At 41.1% G+C, this 18154-nt stretch overlaps 1 protein-coding gene across 1 annotated transcript; it reads right to left on the bottom strand.

Moving 5' to 3' along the window:
* Nucleotides 1-1475: 1475 nt before the first annotated feature.
* Nucleotides 1476-16666, bottom strand: DHRS7 (dehydrogenase/reductase (SDR family) member 7; the record flags this gene model as incomplete). The annotated part of the gene is made up of 5 exons (XM_009699399.1): nt 16642-16666; nt 13332-13484; nt 7151-7257; nt 5911-6150; nt 1476-1598 (listed from the first exon to the last, which is right to left on the bottom strand). Coding segments are annotated over exons 1-5 (648 nt in total), but the record flags the coding sequence as incomplete, so codon positions are not given.
* Between the last annotated feature and the right edge of the window lie 1488 nt (nt 16667-18154).

The raw sequence follows: 18154 nt of genomic DNA, 5'->3' as shown, positions 1-18154 counted from the left end.
TATGGGGGCTTCATTCCACTCCCCATTCCCGTCTTCCAGCTCAGGGGGGTGGGACCCAGAGAAACTGGTCTTGCTACTAAGGACTGAGGCAAAGAAGGCATTAATTAAGTACCTCAGCCTTTTCCTCACCCTTTGTCACTATGTTCCCCCCCGCATCCAATAAAGGATGGAGATTCTCCTCAGCCCTCCTCTTGTTACTAATGTATTTATAGAAACGCTTTTTCTTTTCTTTTAGGGCAGTAGCCAGATTAAGTTCTAGCTGGGCTTTGGCCCTTCTAATTTTCTCCCTACGTAGCCTCATGACATCCTTGTAGTCCTCCTGAGTGGCCTCCCCCCTCTTCCAAAGGTCATAAATCCCCCTTTTTTTCATGCGTTCCAGCCAAAGCTCTCTGTTCATCCAGGTTGGTCTTCTTCCTTGCCAATTCGTGTTTCAGCACATGGGGACAGCCGGCTCCTGTGCCTTTAAGATTCCCTCCTTGAAGCCTCCTTCCAGCTTTCCTGGACCCCTTTCCCCTTCAGGATTACAGAATATTTCATCTACCTCTTCATCCTGTCTGGGTGGTCTATAGCAGACTCCCACCATGATGTCTGCCTTGTTGGCCTTCTCCCTGATTCTTACCCATAAACACTCAACCCTATCATCACCATCATCACTCCAGCAGTAACAGACTACTCTATCAATCTAGATTCAGCCTTCCTCCTAGGTCTTTTGCTATGCTGAAATCTGAGGATATGCTGAGGAATTTGTTTTGCAAGCTTTCCACATTGCTCCACCTCTTTTCTTTCACAGAGGTAAGAGGTTTTGCAAGCCAAAAATCCTTTCAAAACTCGATTCCACAAGGGGAGATTTTTTTCCCTCCCCCCTCACTGGTGGGTTGTCCTGAGCTTTAAACTGATCGAATTTAGGACAGATTACATTTTAATGTCTCATAGCAGCAATTTTTGCCAGCTACTTTGTTAGACAGCCTTTATTAAAAGCAACTGTGCAGTTGGAAGGTTTTGCATTTTCTCCTTGAACAATCACTAACAGGAAAAGAATGCATGCCTCCCATCAGCTGACTCTAGTGGCTTTGCCAACAACAGCATCAACCCAATAGGGGACATCGTGACTAGGGCAAACAAAAAGCTACCTGTGCAGAAAGGACAGTATTTTGCATGCAGAATTGTGTCCAGAAAATCCTGGCCTTTCCCCCAAAACTGCAGCAGGGTGGCTGTACAGTAAATTTTATTAGACTTGGATTGTATGTGTTGGAAAAGAGAAAGCATAACAATTCTCAAACTTCATTTTCATTTGATGTGGACTTGATACCACAAAGAACTACAAGACTATACATAGTTCTGCACCAATCAAAGCATTTCTTGGTATAAAGATGAGGTTAGTGTTTGCTAGGAGGAGAAAAAGAAAAGAAAACCATGAAAGGATCGCTGGCCCTGCAGCAAAAGTTGGATTTATCACAACAGAATTGAGTCCTTACCTTTGCAAGATTCTCCGTAAAGACATTTTGTATAATCTTAGACTGTACAGGCCCCGGGCATATGTTGATAATACTTATCTCAGGGTAGTCGGTCAGCTCAGTCCGAAGAGAATTAAAAAAACCCTAGAAAAAAAGACTACAATGTAATCTTCCTTTGCCATGTTTCCACATGTAGCGAGGTTTAAGCGATTACATATTTTCATACTAATTCTATGCTGTAAAGATAATAGTATTCCACTAAAAGCAATTCCTACTACTTTCACTGACTTTTAACATTCAATGGCTAATTAAAAATTTTATCTGCAATTATAGACATCGATATAGCCACCCCTGGCACACACCTTCAGACGTGGCACCCATACAGCTGTGCTTTATCCACCACTACAGCCCCGACCCGCACCTTCCGCGTTCCCTTCTTGCCTCAAGGGGTCCTGAGCCCACTTATCTCAGAAAAGCCCCTTAGCCCCCAAGTTGTCCAGTCCTGTTCACAAAAGTTGTGCTGCCAATCCAGTTGAGTAACAAGCTACTAGACCCCAAAGGGGAGAAGGAGGCAGCACGTGTCATGAGCAAGGCCAGAAGACGTGGCACTGCTCCTTGTTCACACGAGTGCTTTGTATCCTATTCGCCACAGCAAGGATGGGAAGCCCAGGCTCTCCTAGAAGCACAGCCCAAACAGTAGCCTATGCAGCCATCTTCCCTCCTTTGGGCAATCGTTAGTTATTCCAGCAACACGGCAATGGAATCAACACTGCATGAGCAGGACTAAGCGAAAGTTCTCCCAGCCCACACTCCCTTGTCACTCCCTGTCCATTTGGGATGGTGAGGAACAGAACTGACTCCCATTTTGCCTGAAGGAGACAAACTCAAGATGTACTTCCAGGAGTCAAGGAGGTAGAAGGGGTGTGTGTCTGGGAATGCTGTGGTGGAAAGGCAGCCAGAAACATTGCTCGGTCACTTGTGACAAAGCACCTACATCTGCTCAAGTGCTGAGAGGCTTCTGGGATCCAAGTTCTACCTAAAAATGGCCACCTGCCCGCAGTTCTGAGTAGCCACACAGAGGCACACAGCAGTAGCCAGCTCTGTAGGCAACTTCAGCCACCTTCCTGCAGAGTCCACTGGCTCCGGAACCCTCCACTCCGATTGCCCCTTCTCTCCAACTCGTACAAAGGGAGCCTTGCTGACCTGAGCAAGCTGCAAGGTAACAAAAGCTTATGTGAGCTTACATTATCTTTGGTGATTGTTTCTACACAGTAGCTGAGCACAGGGCTGCTGAGGCTTTTTTCAGAGTGCTGCTGTTTGAGTAGCACTGTCAAAGTCAGTGCTATTTCATTAAAGGGTTGCACAGCCTGTAAAAATTAAATGCATGTAGGCAGAGATCACAGCGAGCTCCTGTTTCTGCTCTGTGCCATTCTGCTATCCCCCTCGATTTCAAGGGGTTTGCGTGACCCCTCCTTCCCCTGTGCTGCAGTTCCAAGTTTTTACACCATGGAAGAGGTACAACCTTCACCAGAAACATAGGATGGCCAGGACATTTGCTCAGCTGAAATACTGGCTGATACATGCTGAAAAGAACCTCTTGAAGACCAGAATTTTACCCCTCTGGGGGCTCCATCTACAGTATATACAGGTTCTCCAATTCCAGCACTTATCTTAGATAGCCAAAGATAGCTGGTATGAAATTCCCTCACTTCCTCCCAGAAGAGCAGCTTAAAATTCCTAAGAAAGACAAGAAAGTGCTCTCTTTTCTTGAAATTCAGGCAGGAGCAGATGCAGATTTAGAAGCAGTGAAGGAACTCAAGTGCAAGAGGAAGAATCTGAGTGTTTCCACCAGGCACAGCCTGAAGCCAGCTCTAACATACAGACACAGGGTGTGGAACAGGAGCTGCTTTAAGCCTTCTCTGGGCCTTTCCAGCTTAGTGACCAAATCCTAGAAGATGCTGAAGGCGGCAAGGCTGAACTGACTTCTACTATAACAGAAACATTTAGAAATTCCCCTAATGATCAGAGACTGAACAAAGAGCATAGCGGTTGCTGCTCAGTGCAGTCCACGTGCTTATTAGACAAGTTCCTGATTAAGGAACATTTTGAAGGCCACCATTTCTGATCCACTCCACATGCCACCAATTATAGGAATTACAACTAGATGAATGACACATTATCTCCATGAGCATCACCACACTAGGAGAGAAAGTGCATCAGTCAGATGCAGACTCCCGCGGACTTGACTCACGCTCTTACAGCACTCCCAGAACAGAAATAAAGGGTAATTTCATCAGTGGAACGTTGTTATGAAGAATTCCAGTTGGCAGGAATCAAAGTGCGATTGTTTCAAGAACAAATTTTAATTCTTAACAATTCCTTCATTCCGCCTCCGACTGCCATTTAAAAGAAATTTAAAAAAATAAAATAAAAAACAAAACTCCAAACAAAAGGAGGGACTTTTTAAAAAAAGACACATTTAAGATTGCAGCATTAACTGTGTCAGCTGTGGTGGACTCCAAGGCATGAATTAAGAAAAAAAAACCAACAAAAACTGTAATAGATGAATTCACATCAGATAGGCTCTCATATTTAATAACTGGTGGCCAAAATGCAATCTTCATTTCAAGAAGATCTTAGAATACAGACTGATACATGCTGGGAAAACACAACAGGAAAAGCATCACTTTATGCTTCATCTTACCTTTCCCCTACCCTCTCTAGCAATTTCTTCTTGGTCATTGTCAGAGACGGGCTACTGGGTTATCTGAAGAGGACTGCCATTCCTACAGACTTCCTTTACCTCAACTGTACTGATGAAATCTGAGATTTCAAAAAGCTTTTCTAGTTTTTGGGGGGTTCTTGCCCACATCTAGCCATAACTCCAGACTGATAAGACACTCTCAGACAGAGTCTTTTCGAAATCTATATTGCAAATCACATGTTTTAACACCTGCAATTAGTATTTGCAGAAATACTGTGAAAGAAACAAGAAAGGAGGTTTGAAGTCTGGCCAGGTTATTGAGCAGAGGTAGATGCTAACGAAGATATAAGCAGTTCAGTTAGCATATTTTAATTAATGCAGAGATTTTAGTATACTGTATCTTTAAAGCTTTGTCCATGTTCTTGATCTTAACGTGAGATTCAGAGTTCTGAGAATTTTTAAAGCAACACGTGAATTCCTTGTGCTCTGTGACTAATTAGCCATGCTTAGACCAACTACACCACACCCAAAAGATAATTCAACTCAAAGAATGCTTAATAAATAAAGGAGCATAAAGAAAATTCATGCTTCTGCTCACTGCATTCTTGTAATTTAAATCTACTAGACTTAAAACCAAAAGCTGGCCTCTAATGGGCAATTTCATTGCTGCCACTCAAATGAAGAGGAGCAGACCTCTCCCCATCACTAATTGAAAACTTTTTATTAGCAAAGACCTGTCACCATCTTCTACATCTTCATTCTCTCAAGTGTCTAATGGCTTTGCAGTGTCAGCCACTTGTTACATTTTTGGTGGTCGTGGTCAAATTGTCAAAAAGATATTGATCACATAGCTTAGACAAAGTTATTTACTCTGTTTATGTGCTTAAATCCAGCAGGGAGTAAGAAGGTGCCAGTTTTTTAAACCACCACCACTGAGCACAGCTGAAGTTTATTTTACTGAGATCAAAATGTACACTAGCAGGAAGTCAAACAGTGGTGAAAGACAAATATGTCTAAACAAATTTACTAGTTAAACAAACAATTCCTCAGTGATACAGGCAGTCTTTTTTCCCCAGATACTTTTCTGAGCTCTTCTTTTATGTTTTTCTATACAAGTGAGACTACTTTCAAAAACTTTCCAAGCAGTACCGAAAGTTAAGTGGTGTTATGCAGAAGATAACTTCCTAAGACACTATGAGCTGCCAGTTCTTCATACCACAGCAAGATTCAGAACTGTTGGAAGACTTGTTCAGATGTTCCCAGCTAGATCAGGAATTCTCATTTCTCTGAGTAGTCTGCTTTACTACTCACTGTTCTCCCTTTACTGTCCTAAAGATTTCCTGTAGTCTTAAAACTCTCACCAGTGACTTTTCCTCCCTAATTGAATTAAGATGAGAACATTAGGGCTTCTATACGCAACAGAATAATCCTCAGATTTAGGTATTCCTTCATCAGAAGGCCAGAGGCTAAGGTCTTGTGTTTCGCATTAGAATTTAACTACGTAGTGGTTAGGACCAACAAAGATGGCATTTGAATTTTAGTCAGGAAAATAAATCTACACTGGAAGCTGAGATGTTTTGCATTTCAGAGCGAATTAGTTTTAAAGGACTTTCAAAACCTGAGGAAGTTACGTGCGTTGTGTGAAATTTCAGGTGAGACTTGCTTTTTCTGCACAAAATCCTCTGCTACAGCACTAACTGATGTTGGTCTCTTACACAAGAAGACTTAATTAACCTCAGAAATGTAACTTACCTGCAGAGCATGCTTGCTGGCACAGTACCCAGAGGCAAGAGGAGCTCCCATGATACCCATCACACTGCTCACAGTAACAATCTTTCCTTTTTTCCTTTGGATCATGTGATTCAGGACATGTTTTGTTAAAGAGATTGTACCCAGGTAGTTGAGTTCCATTATGGCACTGTAGACATCCAGGTTTGTATCCACAAACAAGGAGCGCTGGGAGCGTCCACCATTGTTGACCAAAACATCAATCTCAGGAAAGATACAATGATAAATTAATATAAGCACATTTCCTGTAATATTTGTGCTTCCTCAGGCAATTGTTAAGTGACTATTCTCTTCCCTCTAGTGTCACCTCTGCCATACACAAGTAAGACGTATCAGCAGCTGAAGAAGTTTCAGCAGTTGCTCTCCCCCACTAGACTTCCGCTTTGAATTGAGGGCTGGCTGATTTTGAGCTGAGTCAACAGAACAAGAATACAGTGTTTGATGCCAAACAAGGTTAACTCCTAGTACAGGAACACCAGTAGCTGGAAAGTTGTTTTCCACACAACATTTTTTAACCCTACTGCAAATAACATTTAAGACTCAGGTCCTGCAAGGTGACCTCTGAAAATACATTTTGTGCAGAACCAGAAACCAATTAGAGTAAAGAACAGAAGAATCAAATCTGGTATCAATAATTTCACTGTCAAATCAAAATAATAGTGGACTAAAGGCCTAGCTTGAAGTTTTGCACGTTCTACTTAATACTGGTCAGATCTGACTGCTATTGTCTTAACTCCATACTCTGGACTAGCAATCAAGAAAACTACACAGCAAACAAGGTAAATAATTGCGCCTGATGTCCAGTTTTGTTCCACACGGTTCTGAACCCAAGTTACATGCATTACCGAAACTACAAAATATAGCTTCTGACTTTCACACACAATTTTAAGTCCTAAATACACAGCTGAGGATTACTCCAGTTGGTCCAGAAATTCAGTAACATCAAGTGAGTTTTTAGTTCTTGGTAATGACCAGTCATTATTTGTTCATTGCTGCGTCTCTGCAAAGCCTGCTGAAACCCAGAAGCAAGCAACAGAAGGGATGAAAATTCAGGTAATTTGGGGCAAGTTTAATACTGAAACTTAAGAAAGATGTAGACACTGGTGAATTTACCATACAATAGAATAAAAGTGAAATACAAACATAAATGTAGGTATAGGAGATAGAGAAGAAAAAGAAGTTTAACCGCAGAAGCGCACCTTACCTTGCCAAAATGCTTAAGAACGCTGTTGGTTGCAGCTTCATGAGAGCTTCTATCAGTCAAGTCAAGACGCAGAACAAGGATATCTTTTTCACTCAAGCTGCTAATCTCTAAAAACAACCATAAAGTGAATGGGAACCAATAAGATTGCTAACACAACAATTGTGGGAAATGTAACGTGTTTTTAAACACCACATTTTCACTAAAAAGACAACAAGAAACCATAACATGAAGTTGGAAATAAAATGCTTGCTTTGTTTTCATTTTGATCTCCAAACAGAATCCATTTTTAACCTGTTCCTACCAAGTCTTTTTTTTCTCATTATGTTTTTGCTTGTAAAAAGCTTGACTTTATTAAACAGGCTTGGGTAGCACAATATAGACAACTCGATTCTCCAAATTAATTGTGATAGTTGGGAGTAACATGCATTTGAAATTTTTCACTGAGCCACTCAGAACTACAGCGTATTGGCAGCCTGACACTTTGCTTGTATCTGGTCAAGTATGTTTATTCCTGACAATAGGACTAGGCCAATTTAGACCCAAAACACGACATACAGACATGAGTAGCTATATGGCAAAGTCTAGAGAAGGTAGACTATTGGAGGATTATTGGAGGAGCTAGAAGAAGGTTTTTGTTTAACTGACAGCTTTTAATATATCCATCTCCTGAAATAAAAGTCAGCTGTCATCAAGCTCCAGCCTTCATGTTGAGTGTTTCTACCACTGTCTCTTCAGAACAACTGACCTTTTCCATAGAAAGTATTTCTTGAGCAGTGATTTGTTACCCTGGGGTTTTGGGGCAGATGACTCACAAACATAAAATCTTTAATGATAATCTTTTCAGGTTTTTTTAACTACATATAACATGATTTTTTTGCTTTATTTGTATAAGTTTGATAGTGCTATTTTTGTTTCTAAATTGATTCCTAGCCACAACTAAGGGTACCTGCTCCCCTTTAACCAGCTGCCCTCTTTACAGGACCTAAGGCTCTGATTTTTTTAATTACTACTTCTTGTGTATACAATTAAGGTTGAACTTTGTCTTTACAGTGATATACAAATAAGGAGGTTACTTAAATCCATAAGTTGCCACTGTTCAAAGGTCATTAGTATCTAGGCTACTGGTTAAAACAAACCCAAGTGTCTGGTTTAAAGCTACCAGTATTTCCATTTATTGCTCCTTCCAACCCCTCCATATGCATTTTCCCCTCTGTTCTTCCAGAAACACAGCAGTAAAATCCACGTAGTTTAAACTACCCTCTCAGAGACACACCTCTACCTCATGCTCCTTCAAGCAGATATGCACAGTTGAAACCTACTGGGATGTGGAATGTTTCTGCTGTGGATTAAAAAGACCACACAGTCAACCCAGCCAAGAAAGCTACACAGGGAGGGAAATTAAAAAGCAGAGGAAGAGACACAGACTGCTGATAAGGAAGGAAGTGTTCTTTTATATGATGTAAGAAACTTTTGACTTCAGGAAATATCAAACCAGAAGCCCAGTTCTTGTTTTGGAGCAATCTATAGCCCAGTCTGATTTCCACCCCACAAAGTACTCAGACCGTGCATCTCTATCAGCTTCCTTACTTCTTTTCTAAGGTGAAGAATCCTTGCTGTGGTCACTCCTCATAGATAGCTTTTACAAAATTTCAAACATTCTTGTTACTGTTTTTCTAAACAACTTCTACTGTCCACTCATCCCACTGTTTTTCTGGCTGATGACCAGAACTGTGCACAATGTTAAAGGCATGTACACGTCCCAGTTTATACATTGTCAGAATAATGTTCTCCATTCCTTTTACTAATAACCCCCAATATTCCACTTCCTTTTTTGCTGGCTAGCAAACGGATATTTTTAAGGGAACAGCTCTGATAACTGAGAAAAACACTTACCCCCAAGCGGGCGGACCTTAGTTTAGAGTTCATCGTTTTACACAGATGCTAACATACGTTAGTTAACATCCTTTAGTGAAGTGTCTCCAGCTGCAAAGTGAATTGGACGTGGCCACCAGCTTTTGGATGCAACATACCTGAAACTGAGCGCTCAAAGTTCAGTCTACCGAGAACAAAGGCCACTGTCACACAGCTGTGAAAGGGCACAGAATTTTCTGGAGGTCTTTTAAAGTATCCTTACATAGCAGCTTTACACTACAGGGTTTCTGGTTGGGATCAAACCGCCCAACTACCAAGCAGCAGGTCTTCTGACTGGTCTTTTCCTATCAAGCAATCATGGGCTGCATCTTCCCTGTTGATGGTTCATTAAGTTCTAGTTAACTTTTTAACTAAAACATGATTACAATCACCATGGTTTTTAAAACATGCCAACTTGTTTTCTGAAAGACAGATGCGTAAGTAATACTGACTTAGAATAATATTTTGTTACGACACCAGGTGTACACCTCCTTCCCCTAGGATCTCCTAGAGGTTTTCAGATCAACAACTCTTTTCAATACATGTTAATCCAAGATAGCAGTTTCTCATAACACGATAAACACTACTACTCAGCACAGACGCTTTATTTTCCAGCTCTTCAGCATTTCCTCTTGATATTTTATTTCTATCTTGTATAATGCCCTTTAACTGAACATGAGGTTTTAGCAGAGGCTGAACAACATAACCTCCTACAGTCCATTCCAACCTCAATTACCGTATGATTCTAGAACTTGTACACTGTCATTCATTGGGCCTATCCATATTTAAATAATATTTGAGTTTTGTCAAACCAAGAAACAGACTTTTTTTCTTTGTTTTTTCTCAAAAGCCCTAAAATCTCCAACATCACTGGTGAAATTCAACTCATGTTGCAGAGAGTGGCTGGGGGAAATATAGAAGCCACTTGCAGGAACCATGCAAGTTATACAAGTTGTTTTCTCTCCCTCCTGCAGAAGTGCAATGAAGTGTTGAGTCGGTATATGCATGACTCAACAGGTATTACCACAGCTTTCACAGTACTTTCCTTCTCTCCCTCTCCTTAAGCAGTGTAGAATGCATAAACGTGTATCACAGGGTGGTGTCTCTAAATTTTGAACAAGATGTATGTGCTTGTTTCTGACATTAATATGCAAATTATCTAGTTAAGTTGCTGCTGTGTATAGCATCTGCAGCTGGCATGTTAAAGCCTATTAGCTCCAATTAGTCCACATAATTCAGCCAAATTCAAGTTGATGTTACATGTTGTAGCTCAATCTTAATCCATTCCATGCTACACAAACCTTACAGAATACTCTTGAACTCAACTGCAAAACAAAAACATGCAGGTGGGAGCAGCGACAAGGCACCCAGGAAGCACATGGACCCACTGTCCAAGCACGTAGGGATAGAATCAGGAAGATCAACACTCAGACGGAGTTGAAACTGGTGAGGAATGTGAAAGGCAACAAGGGCTTCATAGGTACAGCCCCAACAAAAGGAAGACCAAAGGTGGAACAGGCCCATGGCTGAATAGAGATGGCAAGGAAGTGACAAAGGGCACAGAAAAACATGAGATGTTCATTGCCTTCTTTGCCTTAGTCTTCACTGGCAAGATCTCCTCTCAGGTTTCCCACACTCCTGAGGCTAGACTCTGGGGGAAAGAAATACTACCAATGTCACAGGAAGATCAAGTTAGGGACAAACGGCATATAAAAGCAGGGCAATATATACATCCAACATTTAGAAAAGCTGACCAATGTCACTCATCTTTGGAAGGTACTTGATAAATGGAGTAGCTCCCCAATGACTGGAGAAAACCAAAGGTCACACAGCCTAACTTCAGTGCTTGGGAAAATTATGTGGCAATTCCTCCTGAAAGCAATTTCCAAGTGCATGAAGGACAAGAAGGTGACTGGAAAAAGCCAGCATAGATTTAGCATGGACATATTCTGCCTGACCAACTTAATTGCTTTTTGTGATGAGACAACCGGCTCTGTGGACAAGGGGAGAGCAGCGGATGTTGTTCACCTTGACAATGTAGCTTTCTATGTTGTCTTCCATAGCATCCTTGAAGCTATATTGGGGAAACATGGGGGGTCTAAATGAGTGGATTACAATGCAAGTGAAAAACAGGCTGGATCACCGAGCCCAAAGAATAGCAATCAACCATTCAAAGTCTAACTGGTGGCCACTTAGAAGTGATATCCCTCCATGATCAATACCTTTTAATATCTTCATTAATAACCCAGATGATGGGACAAAACACAAGTTTTCAGCAACTTTTCAGTTCACATCAAGTTCAAAGGAGCAGTTGCTATGCTGGAGGGTAGGACTGCCATTCAGAGGCAACTTAACATGCTGTAAGAATGGTCTGACAAACCTCATTAAGCTCAATAAAGTCAAATGGAGAGTTTCACACCTGGGACAGAATAATGCTATGCAGTACTGCAGGCCAACGTCCAAACAGCTACATACCGGCTCTCCAAACAAGACCGGAGGTCCTGATGGAAGGACAATAACAAGTTGAATGTAAGTCAGCAATCAGCTCTCGCAATTACAAATGCCAATGGGCTGCACTAGCAAGAACAGACTGAGGGAAGTGATTTTTAAGTGCCTCTACACATCATTCTAAGACTGCATCTAGAGTACCGTGCCCAGTTTTGGACCCCCATAGTTCAAGACAAATACTGATAAACTGGAGATAGCATAGCATAGGGCCACTAAGATGGTTAGGGGTGCTAGTGCACATAATAGTCAAGGAAAGGGGTGGAAGCTGGGCTTACATAGCCTTGAGAAGAGAAGAAGAGGGGAAGTGGGCCCAATTATTCTCCTCCACTACTTAAAGGCTGGCTATAGAAAATATGGAGTAACTATGTTACTGAAGAGTTTCCAATATTCCCACTAATCTGACCTATAGTTAAATAAAATTCAGTAGCATATACTTGCAAAACACGTGGCTACATAAGACTTTAAAGCTAGTATATACCCCAGGGTCACTTAAAGTTGGCAGAGGCAGAAATCATCGTAGATAAATCTGTAGTCTTTGTTCATATCAATTAAAATAAAATTTCTGAATATTCCTTAGCACACTGCACTCTCATACAAGTGTTGCTTGAAAATGCATACCCAGGATTATGGCTCCTGCCAGCCAATCTCGTGTTACCAATTTTGCAATAACAACAAACAGCTACAGACGCAAATGTAGTTGCATACTTCTACTGACCACTAAACATTGCATCATATAGCACTGGAATTTTGCCATGACTACCACTTAACCGCACTGTCATCTTATGTCCCTTGCTTCTTTTTGAGGATAACTATTTAAGTAACTGTTTTTTTGAAGCATCAGAAAATAGAACTGAGTTGTGCATTTTTGAAAGCTCCTTGACAGATTTTCAGTGTAGCCTGCTGTAACTTTTAGATTTCTAGAAATGTTTACGTGCTAACCCAAGACAAACATTTCGCTGTCCACTAGCACACATTCCAAGTAGACTGTGGACATTCTATGAACATGACTAGGAATGAACTGTCAGTGTGATATACTCAGTATAGAATATTGCATACTGTGCTAAAGAGGATAAATCATCTGAAACAGGCATAACATTAATCATGTTCAAAACCTCTACTTATCAGTGTGAATTAACTGTCTGTCCCTTTCACTGTCAAGTCAGAAAACAGGGGGGAAAAAGAGGAACAGGAGGAATGAAGCCAGACTACTGACTCAGCAGGCATATGAAAGATAACTGGAATAGTTAAACATTCCGCTTCACATTTGCTCCTCTCTACAGGAGATCCTCTTTCTTGCACTTGCTCAGAAAAACTTTTTCTGAACATTTCTGTTCATTTCTTTTCCAAAGAGGAAAGTCAGTTGTCAATCTGCCTGTAACATGCACAAACCTGAAGGACAGGACCTCTTAGTAGCACGCAGCTACATGGTTTGGTTCTTAATGGGATGGTATCCCTCAGATTGTTTCCTCCATTCCCCAAAGTATTTATTCCTTTTCTTAACCTAGTATCTTACAAGACCACTTGCAATTGACAATGAGATTTTTAGGCAACATTGGCTTATAAAGGAACTCATAATGCAAGTCTATACAAAGGCTTCTCACTCACAAAAAGAAAACACCAGCTTCAAACATGCAGTGAAGCTATGTATAAAGTTTACTTTCATCATGGAACTTATTCCTGTGATATGTGGGTTAGTACTGCTGTGGCAACTCCATCACAGCAAGAGTGGAACTGCTCGTATGAAGTAGTAAGTTGTACTTACGAAGACATTTCTTTTTCCCTCTTTCCAGCTCATCCTCTCTTCTTGCTGAGATGGCAAGCAAGGCTCCTATCTTTGACAGCTGGTAAGCCAATTCTTCTCCAATTCCACTTGAAGCTCCTGTCACCCAGACAACCTTGCCACGCAGTTCATTTTCTATCAAAAGAATCAAGACAGCAGTTCACGCATTGCCAATACTAGGATAAACATCTAAGTCACTGCAGGGGTATAATCTGATATTGTGTTTAAGAAATATGCTCATTTTGGGGGGCTATTACAAAATCCTGACTTCTTTATTTTTTGGTCACGTGCAGTTGTGAAATTGTTCATAGCTGTACTCTTGGCACTTGAACTTTGTTCCAAGGCTAATCTGAATAAACACTGATTATCTGCCTGATGGAAGAAATTTGATTGCATTTCTGCAAGCCATCCACGCATAGCATTTCCACTAACCTCATCAAAAAAAGCTTCACAGGAAAAGGGAGAAGAGAATTCTTGGAAATTACAGGAAACAGTTACAGTATTGCAAATCCAAACAAAAGCCTAAGCAAACCTTTCCCAATACTGCTCTACATCAAAAACATTCCTAAGTAATTGCCGACAGAATAAAGTTCTCTGAACAAAGTTAGCTAATTATAACAAACCGAATAGGTGCTCATCCACTTTGGTTTGTATCTGATGCAGGTTAATTCCTGCACTGGTGGGTACAGCACAGAGTTCTCAAGGCGTAAACTCACATGTGAATTTGCTGTGTACTTGTAATTCCTGCCCAGGCATGCTTTTTTAACCTGTGGTAAAAATAATAGATCTTACTCCTTTTACTCCTCTGCTTATATGCCTGTTCCACCTTGTTCGCAATCATCCCTGCTCCATGATACACCTGGGTACTGGCAAAAGGCTTAGCTTTCCAGACCTATATCCAAAATCATCAAATACAATAGATGGCTGCAAATCACCCATTTAATGATTTAAGGATGAATGATCACTAATATCAGAGCACTTTCCAGAATGTATCATTGCCTAACTCTTGTATATGTTCTTCAAGATTAGTCTTAGTGAAAATCTGACTCGAGTACTCAGAGCACTGCTGCCAGAAACCCTTCCTTCTATTTCTCAAATTTGTACAGAAGAGTATTCCAACAATGCCCAGCCAACAAAGAGAGATTTCATGGTATAATTCAGATAGCAGAGCCAAATGCAGTTCCTGAGACTTAAAGCCAGTTCTATTCTGGAAAAGGCCAGAAGAGCATTTTTCGGCTCACTGAAACTTACTACTCGTTTAATTTAGCAAAAGTACTTCTTTTTCAGTGCAGTCAGTGGCTAGGACTGTTTTTACTTCCTACTTTCTTCAGTAATCAGTTCATGGTTTACTCCACACCACACTGTGTTTCAAATTTCTACTTTCAGTCATAACGACATAAATCCCACGAAGAGATCAGCACCAAAACCTCCTACCCTTCTGACAAGAGCAGAGAGAACTCAAGACTGACTATCAGGGCTCACCTTGAGTTTGTGGGACTGGTAGTGAGTATTATTTGTCTTTTTTTAAGCTGGCTATTTTAACCAAAGAAAAATCGCTCCTAAAACCAAGCTTTGGTTGTTTTATGTTGTTTGGGGGTTTTTTGTTTGGTTTTAAAAACAGTAACAATAGCAACAACAGTCAATTCCCAAAGGAGAGATGTATTCTAAGGTTATGAACTTGGGAGGCGGAAAGAGGTGTTGCTGAAGTTGTAGCAATAAGCACCGTATTAATCGTTATACCAAATGGCTGCTGTCTGTAAAGCTTATTCACACTTTTCCTACAGTTTTATTCCAATACATTATCAATTAGCTGAATTAACCACAAGAAACATAGGGGTTCATCTCTCCTGTTACTTTTTGTTGTTGTTGGCAAAAAACCCATGTAGACAAACACTACATGAACAAAACAACACACGGACGTACTTTCAACCCTGCTTACCACACTCATCTCCTCTTGCTACTGAAAACAACTCTGCTTCCTCCTACCACTTAGTTTCCCTGTTTCCAACCTGTCTTGGGCAGCTTCATTGCAGTTATTCAGGATCTTGTTCTGCGGACAGAATAATTAACTGAGATAAGGAAAGTTTTCCACTGATTCCCCAGTGCTGATAGTTACCAAGCACTGAGCTACTGAGTGTTAACATAATGGAAAATGTAGCTCAAATGCCATTGTAGAACAAGTATCAAACCACCAGCTTGCTCTAGAATAAATGTCCTGTTGATCCTGGAAACAAGTTTAAAAATGAACCATGTCAAATCCAAAAATAAAAGCATATTATACTATTAATAACCATTAACTAGTGTGTAACAAGGCATAACAAATGAGAGGTTGAACAGAGTAGTACTGCAAGTAATCCAAGAAATGCTTTTGTAGCTCTATTTAGAGGTTTTTCCAACATTTCCTAGCTCCTATAGCACAAGGTTGCCATGTCATTTCATTCATGAAAAAAACTGAGGGTGGGGAGGTTTAGAGCAGAACATCCTCCCCACAGCCCTAAAGAAACATACCATTATTCCCAGCTTTAAGAGCAGGCTTTCAGATACGTAGGCTTTCATACATAAAAGGATCCTCCTTAGCTTGATGATAGGACACTGCCTGTGAAAATCACCCCGTCCAGGGTGATTGCTGTTCAGCTAATGGAACACAACACATAAGGAAAATCATCCAGCACCCAGTAACCCTTGTCTCCTAACCACAGAAATATTTAGAAGAGAGGAAGCAATCCATCACCTGCCAATAACAAAATCCAGAAGTGAATTCTCCCTATAGAATTGAATCATTGAAATGGAACCAGTCTTACCTATATTAAGGCCTTTCTTCATAATTACAGTTTACAGCACAAGAGAAAGAAACATAAGAGATCAGTCTGCTTTCTCTAAGTATTTTTATCTCCAAAAACTTCGACATCCATAACAATGTTGTAGACGTGATAACACAATATAATGACTGTGAGTGACAACTCTAATAACAGCTTTAAATAAAAATCAAAAAGTTTTTTCCATGGGATCCACACATTACTTACCTAGGCACACCACATTAAGTACACATTATGGGGAGGAGAAAGAGAAATGGGAGAACATAGTTAAAGACACATCTTTTCTAGGGTTTGTCCCTTCTGTTCCTACATGAACAGTTAGGATCAGCACGGTGGCACCATCATCCCACATGTGTATGGCCAAATTATCAGCAAGATGCCACTTAAATGCTACAGTTTCAGCTACATATTGTAGTTAATTACAAGCACTGAGGATGGGAGATGGGGCAGGCGGAGGGGGGCAAAACGCAGCTCACCTCTTTGCAGCACAAAGGAGCTCATGTTGACGAAATTCTGCCTGATTCTTCTTACATTACACGTTGAAAAAACTACATCAGAAAATTACTACATTGCTTTTCATATGGGAACTTTTAGAGACTAGTTAAAAAGCTTTCAGGCTTCCCATAAGTCTGAAGGCTACATTCAAATAACACTATGTCTACCTGAGAGCTCCTACACCCTGATGTGCATTGCACCTAGATCTCTCAGGACAAAGCTTCAGTTCTGTTTGTATTAGTCAAGATTTATCTTGTTTCTCTACCCTGAGTCTTTCCATAATCTTTGCGAAGTCCACACACAAAGCTTTTTTGTGGTTTTCTTATAGTGAGAGAACTACCTGATGGAGTTACTAAAAAACTTTGGGCTGCCTATCCAGAGAGTTACAGAAAATTGCTCACACAGATTTAAATTTAGTATTTGTTAGAGCTTTATTACTTGTGCATGCTTTTCTGTTTTCTTCTCCATCATACGGACTAGCACTTTTGCAGTAAGCTTCTACTGAAAGTAGAAGACACAGGTGTCTCAAGTTTGTCCTACTCTTCTCTCAAGCCCTTCCTAACGTTGACCTTCATCCATGTCACCATCCCCTATTGAATCACGGTCTCAAGCCCAAACCCTTACTCCACCATTCCTCCCAGGCACACATTCCTGATCCACCTTCACTTGATGCAGTCCTATCATCTCTCTAACTCAACCCAACATCCACTTTCATTTCCCACATGGGACAGCTTATAGTGTCCCACGTCCCATCTTCTTTCGGATCAGCTTCTGCCCCTGACCAGTCAGACACAAGAAGAGGCTGTTGCATGGTCACCAACGGTGACGCTTTCACCTCAACCTCCCCACCCAGCAGCTCATGGCAGCCCCAAATCGCCACTGCTGGCTAAGCTGACGGGGGATATTCAGAAATTTGTGGGTTTTCGGAACAAAAGGCTCTAATAAGCAAATAAAACCTATGATTTTTAAAGATCTTTGTCCAAAAGTGGGCAGAATTACAGTCAGATTAGAAAGATCAACACGAGGAAGAACTGGAAATCCCTGTCTGAAGGCATTTTATTGAACTTTTGTACCCACAGGTGTCAAGAGCAGCACCTTACAGAAAAGTGGTGTGAAGCCACAGACAGCAATCGTGTGGTGCTGTTCCCTCACGCCTTTCAGGGCACAATTCTCAGCAGATGAAACCTATTGAATCTGAACATTTAATACTCATGTTTAGTTCGCTGTAAACACTTTCAGCACTACTGTGAAACTGAGATCTGCTTGAAGATGTCAGAACAAACTGAAACAGAAGTTAAACATACTACGAAGCAACTCCTCCTCCAAGCATCCTCTCTTCTTACCGACCCGTCCTTGGACACCGTCCCTGAACCCCAAGCTCACCGGGCAGCCTCCGTTACTCCACATGCCGATGACAGCACCGGGTGTCTGCCCAGAAACAACCAAAACCACCATTTTGGGGCCAAAGAAGCCAGTTCTCGCCACAGATCTGCT

This window comes from Cariama cristata, unplaced genomic scaffold (assembly GCF_000690535.1).
Source record: "Cariama cristata isolate BGI_N322 unplaced genomic scaffold, ASM69053v1 scaffold2444, whole genome shotgun sequence".
In the NCBI taxonomy this organism is placed as follows: Eukaryota; Metazoa; Chordata; class Aves; order Cariamiformes; family Cariamidae; genus Cariama; species Cariama cristata.
The sequence above is the reverse complement of the archived record's forward strand: the minus strand, read 5'-3'. Positions and strand labels throughout refer to the sequence as shown.